General features: G+C 34.3%; 1 protein-coding gene, 1 long non-coding RNA gene and 1 other non-coding gene across 4 annotated transcripts; all 3 read left to right on the top strand.

Moving 5' to 3' along the window:
* Window positions 1-42: 42 nt before the first annotated feature.
* On the top strand, window positions 43-1,711 carry LOC109704334 (probable gamma-aminobutyrate transaminase 3, mitochondrial; the record flags this gene model as incomplete). The annotated part of the gene is made up of 5 exons (XM_020225085.1): window positions 43-137; window positions 528-618; window positions 710-788; window positions 909-1,024; window positions 1,458-1,711. Coding segments are annotated over 5 exons (459 nt in total), but the record flags the coding sequence as incomplete, so codon positions are not given.
* An 896-nt stretch (window positions 1,712-2,607) lies between these two features.
* On the top strand, window positions 2,608-4,133 carry LOC109704339. 2 transcript variants are annotated; one of them, XR_002214298.1, is made up of 3 exons: window positions 2,608-3,151; window positions 3,301-3,377; window positions 3,449-4,133. It is a non-coding gene; the product is annotated as an uncharacterized LOC109704339 (long non-coding RNA). The 2 variants fall into 2 exon arrangements; XR_002214297.1 differs by having other exon boundaries at window positions 2,608-3,377.
* A 1,354-nt stretch (window positions 4,134-5,487) lies between these two features.
* TRNAK-UUU lies at window positions 5,488-5,560 on the top strand. The gene has a single exon. It is a non-coding gene; the product is annotated as a tRNA-Lys (tRNA).
* The last annotated feature ends 440 nt before the right edge of the window (window positions 5,561-6,000 follow it).

The raw sequence follows: 6,000 nt of genomic DNA, 5'->3' as shown, positions 1-6,000 counted from the left end.
GAAATGAACGCCGTAAAACTTTTTCGAGTTCTCAAACTATAAAATTGCATTATCGCAGGATCGTTCGCTCACGGATTCACGTACTCCGGTCATCCTGCGCCTTGTGCTGTTGCTTTGGAGACTCTTAAGATTTATAAGTAAATCCTTTTACTCTTTCGGTAACAAATTATTTCGAAAAAAAGAGTATTAGTTTTGTGCACTACGAACTTGAAATAAGCATGATTCCCTCCATATTTTTATGAGTTTCTCATTTTGGTCCCGTAACCAATCCTCTGTTGTACTCGCAACATGCGTAGTCCACAAAGCAGCATACGTTGTTGTGAACTGCGGCCAATTTGGGCGTAGTTCCAACTGCGGCAGTTGAGTCTTCTTATGCAGTTCCTACTACAACAGTTGAATTCAAATGCATCAAACCGAGCAGCGAATTTAGATCTGCACGCAATTGCAACTACAGCGCAGTTGCAACTGCGCGCAACCAAACCTCTACTATTTGATGAATCTTAACAGAAATTAAACATGATTTTTAGGGAGAGAAATATCCTTGAACATGTAAATGCTATTGCGCCGAAATTCCAAGAGGGCATTAGACAATTCTCATCAAGTCCCATAATTGGAGAGGTAATTTTCAAATTTTTTTTCTTTTCGCTTATCAACTATAATAATTATTATTTTTTCTAAATTATATAAATAATGGTTATTTTTCACGCAGATACGCGGGGAAGGGTTGGTTCTCGGGACCGAGTTTACCGACAACAAGTCTCCGAATGATACATTTCCTCCGGAATGGGGTTATTACTCCAATTTTCGTTTTGTTTTTTTTTAAAGAAACTTAGAGAAAATAATTATAAATATCTAATAATCAAGCTTTATATTGAAATAATTGTGCAAATGACTAAAAATTGTTTTAGGGGTCGGTTCAATTTTTGGGTCGGAGTGCGAGAAGCACGGGTTATTGATTCGGGTCGCAGGCGATAGCATAATGATGTCTCCACCACTTATAATTTCTCCAAACGAAGTAGACGAGGTATTATGATTTATGATGTAGAGTTCAACGTGCTTGTGATTTTTCAGCTGTCAGAATGCCTCAAGATCCGTGCAGCACTCATAAAGGATGCACGGATCTTGAGGCAGTCCGACGGCTTAAAAGTCACAAGCACAAATGCTCCTGTGCTTATGATGTATATAATTTGTGTCAAATTCTTATTACTATTATTATTATTTTTCGTTTGAAAACATTTCGTATCGCCGCTCGAAAGTTTGAAATATTATGATATGCCCCTGTAAAAATATAAGTAATTTTCGAAATTCTCTTTTCGGAGGATGCTTTTGAGTACCACAAACACATTATAAGGGGATTTTTTTTGTTTTTTGAGAATTTTTGTTACAAAGAAATTGTTGTTTGAACATTCAAATTTAAATTTTTTTAAATTTTGAAACTTTTCTTTTTGATGTTTCAGTTGATAAGCAAATACGGAGAAGCCCTGAAGAGCACAGAGGAAAGAGTTGCTCAGCTGAAATCTCAGGAGAAAATTTGAAGCAAAAAAATTAAACTTCTCTTTCGAGTTGTCGAATTCGCGAATGTATGTACACAAATAATTTGACTTGTTTTAGTTGCTAATAAATGGATTAGCCAAAAATTGTTCTTGGGCTTGAGAAAAAGATCATTGTTATGAATTTATCTATCTTAAAAATCCCTTTTTTATTCTCTCAATTTGGGTTCATTATCTCTAGTGTTTAAGCTAATCAATTTATTTTGGAATGATTTTTTTCTTTTTTTTTCACTCTTCTTTTGCGATCGATAATTTATTTTATTTATGAAAATAACTTGGAGGTCAAATATGATTAATATTGACGTATAAATATTGAATATGATCTTAATTTTTTTATGCGCTATCTTTTCTGGTTAGTTATTATTGAAAAACTATGTGCATTGAATTTGGTCAGAGGTGTTGATATAGTAAACGTGGACCAGATACTAAACCGACAAACAGGCCGTTGGACGATCCGTGGATGCGTCATCAGTTCCGNAAAAAAAAAAAAAACTCTATTGGTCTAGATTTTTTTCTTTTCTTTCCTTTTGTTAAATCAAATTTCTACATATTTTCTCATTATGAAAAAAAAAAAATTCTCGTAGTATAAGGTTATCACTCGATTAAGTTGTTTTGACATTCAACCATGGTTTGTTTGCTATTGATGTATTGGTACTCAATAGGTTTCATTTAGTTTGGGTATAATCAAGAATTGCTTATTTTAGGGATAGGTATAAGTTTAGGTATAAGTAAGAATTAGATTAATTTTACGCTTGGATGAAAATTGGATTGTTCTCGAGAATAAGAAAAACAACATTTGGATAGATAAAAATATAATTAAAAAAATAGCATATAGTTATAAATAGAAATCACTCCTATTATATTTCAATTTGATTTTCTAAATTTTATATTCAACTTTTTTAAATTTAAAAATTTTAACTTTAAAATTTTAAAATTTAAATATAAGATCGAATTTAAATTTGAAAATTTTAAAATTATAAGTTTTAATATTGAAATTACAAATTATAATTTTTAAAAATTTAAAATTTTAATTTTTAACTTGAAATATTTAATATTCAAAAATTTAAATTTAAATTTAAATTTAAATTTTAAGTTTTATGAAGTGGGGTGCAAGAGGAACAGCGTTGGGACAACGTTGTTCCAGGATGGGATAGGAACTGTTGTTCCCATCCTTAACTCGGTCTTAATCATTTTTTATTTGGGTATAAAACGTGGAATAACCTCTTATCCCACTCTTTATGTCCCAACCAAACAGAGGCATAACCAAACAGAGGCATAAAGTGGAGGGCTATAATTTTTTGATCCTATGCCTATATCAAATTTTTCACCAAGGTAGGGGATCAGAAATTATAATAAGAAGATACATGGAAAGGATTATATTTATATAACGTAAAAATATAAAGATTGGAAAAGTAAAATGTCAGGTTTCTGAGGAAATATGATTTTGAGGTGGTCACTTTGAGCAGTTTGTCTTGCGGAATCATCAAATATCGATCTCCCTGTCTGAAATTTGTCCTCATGAAGTTGTACATATAATTTACGACTATTTTCTTGAGGATAGAAGAGTCTTGTTTCGCCCTCACGTTGGCTTCTCCGACAAGGTATACAACTCCTTTCTCGAGCTCCTTCTCGATGATTTGTTTCTCTTCTTCAATTTCTCGGCTTTTCTCAATAGAAATTCGCTCGGAAGAGTGTGTTTCGTTCGACGAAATATTTTGTTCTAATGTCTCCTCTATGTGTATAATCGAAGATCCTGATCGTAGCTTTGTATCATTAAGCTCCTCACGCTGAACTTCACTTTGCCTAGGCGCCTCACTTTTCCATAAGGTACTCTCTTCATCGATATACTTTTTCAACTGTTGAATGAGTGACTCTTTGAATACCTTCGGCTCTTCTAGGGCATCAATGTAACCGTATCGCACCACGCAGCGGTACAATCTGAAATCCCTCGGTTCAACTTGTCTGAAAAGATATCGTTCTGCTATCTCAACACGAGGGATTGGTACCTGTTTTATCGAGACAAGAACGACGACCGAATGAATGGACGGTATCTTTTCTATGAAGTGTGAGAATATTGGTGGGACACCTTGCACGAGTTTGGAGTACAAGAGCCCGATACCGGGTATTCTTTGTAGGGTTTGTTTCCGAGCCAATTCTCTCATATAGCCTCTTGAAACTATATTGCAAAGTTCGAACCTGTACTTCTTCACATGTACATAATGCCATATGCCCATCATCATCATCAGAATAAATGCGAAGGCTAGCGGTAAGTATCCGCCTTGCGCGAACTTGTACAGAACCGAAGATAGATACACTAACTCCACTCCGCGGAATGCTATCACAAATAGTGTGATCCACCAGATGCTTGTTTTCCATATGAGAAGCATTATGAGTGCCACCATGAATGTTGTGATCAGCATCACAAAAACAACCGCGATTCCTGCAAGATTCGAATGCAAAGCTTCTGTACATAGAAATCATTGGACACCAATTTGATATAGTTTATTTTTGAATGACTATACCCTTAAATTTGTTTATGTCGTAACAGAGTTTTTCATTACAATGACAAAAAGAATTAATAATCCCCTCCTTATAAATTTGGATTATGCAAGTATTAGGTGAGCATATTATAAATGTACAAAGAGTGTCCAACTGTAGCACATTTCAAAAAATAGTGTTGACTTGGAAATATTTGATTTCAATACCTAGCCTTCCATTTATTTCTTCGCAGTATCTTCGTATGTATTTTGTCAAAACTTAGATACTATTAGAAATGTAGTTCAGTCAGAGGCGCATGTAGTTGTAGATACAGCAAGTACGACTATGCATGTATTGTAGTCGAGAAATGCATATCAAATTTGAATTTACATGCAGTTATAACTGTAGTGTAGTTACAGGCTTACAACTATACGCGACCAAACAGTAATTAAGAATCTAGTTGATGAGAATGCAGAAATTTAACTCTCACCGCACGCATTGCTGATCTTTTCCGTCGATCGAAAGACCACCGTTACGATGACACAAGCAACTGCGAGCACAAAGTTGATTTCTGGAATGTACACCTGCCCTTAATACTTTGCAGAAGTGTGCATTACTTTGACCCTCGGAAAGCAGCCCAAAGTCTGCGACTGCGATATTATCGCAAATGTGCCGGATATCAGAGCTTGGCTGGCAATAATGGATGCAGCAACAGCAACTATAAATGTTGGCCAGTACAGTGCTCCTGATCATAGAACATATATATAGAACTAGGCTACTATGCTATTAATAGCACTAAGTCACTAGTGCTACCAAGTTTTTGGCCATTGGATTAAGAGATGTGTGGTTAGGATGATGTGGGCCCCCTTGGGTTGAGTGGATGGTTGGTTGAATAGTATGATCTAACGGGTGAAAATAATCAAAGGGGTAGATCTAACGGTAGAAAACTTGGTAGCATCAAGTGCTTTGTGCTATATATATATATATATATATATATATATATACAGGAGTCCGACTGCTATGCTATCGATAGCATCAAGCACTTTGAGCTATCAAGTTTTCTGCCGTTAGATTAACCTCTTTGATTATTTTTACCCGTTATATTATACTATTCAACCAACCACCCACTCAACTTTAGGGGGTCCATATCATCCTAACCGCACATTTCTCAATCCAAGGGTTAAAAAACTAATAACACAAATAACTTTGTGCTATTAATAGTATTCCAGCATAATTCTTTTTATAGATACCTACAAGTCACCCCAAAATACCTTAATTTAACGGGTACTCGCCCGTTTTAACCGTAATATTTTGGGTAAAAACATTAGTGCCGATACCAGCAAATTTGTGGATAACCCGCGGGCATGAGTAGTATTAGTAACCCTTCCAATGCAAGTGGTGGCATATATTATATAATTTAATTTGAGAATTTAAAATAGTGACAAAAATTATTTGTCATGCCGTCTTAGCTCAGCCGGTAGAGCGCATGGCTTTTAACCATGTGGTCGTGGGTTCGATTCCCACAGACGGCGTTTTTGTCAATATCTTTCATGTTTTTTTTTTTAAAAAAAAATATTAGATAAAAAGCGATCTTCTGTTCCATCGTTACTATCAAAATTGATAGTTTATTGAACAATTTTATTTAATTTATATGTAACGTCATTTACAAATTTACTTTTATAAGGTTTCACTGTTAAATTCGCTGGTCATTTTAGAATTTTGAATTTATTATTGTTCATATTTTTTTAGAAATCAACTTAGCTGTAAACAGAAAGCAATTCGATTTGAACTTAAGATTTTTTGTTATTTCCGCTAAACGGTCAGTAACTGATGCAATTCTTAATAAAGAGAATAATTGAGACGAGAACGCTAAAGTAATTGACGCAATTCTTTTTCTCTGAGAAAAAAACAGTACGTTATCTGCTTCGATTTTTTTTTTTTTTATAAGAAATAAACTTAGTTAGAAATATAA

The sequence above is a fragment of the Ananas comosus genome, unplaced genomic scaffold (assembly GCF_001540865.1).
Source record: "Ananas comosus cultivar F153 unplaced genomic scaffold, ASM154086v1, whole genome shotgun sequence".
Lineage (NCBI taxonomy): Eukaryota > Viridiplantae > Streptophyta > Magnoliopsida > Poales > Bromeliaceae > Ananas > Ananas comosus.
Note: the sequence above shows the minus strand (reverse complement) of the source record. Positions and strands in the feature narration are given on the sequence as shown.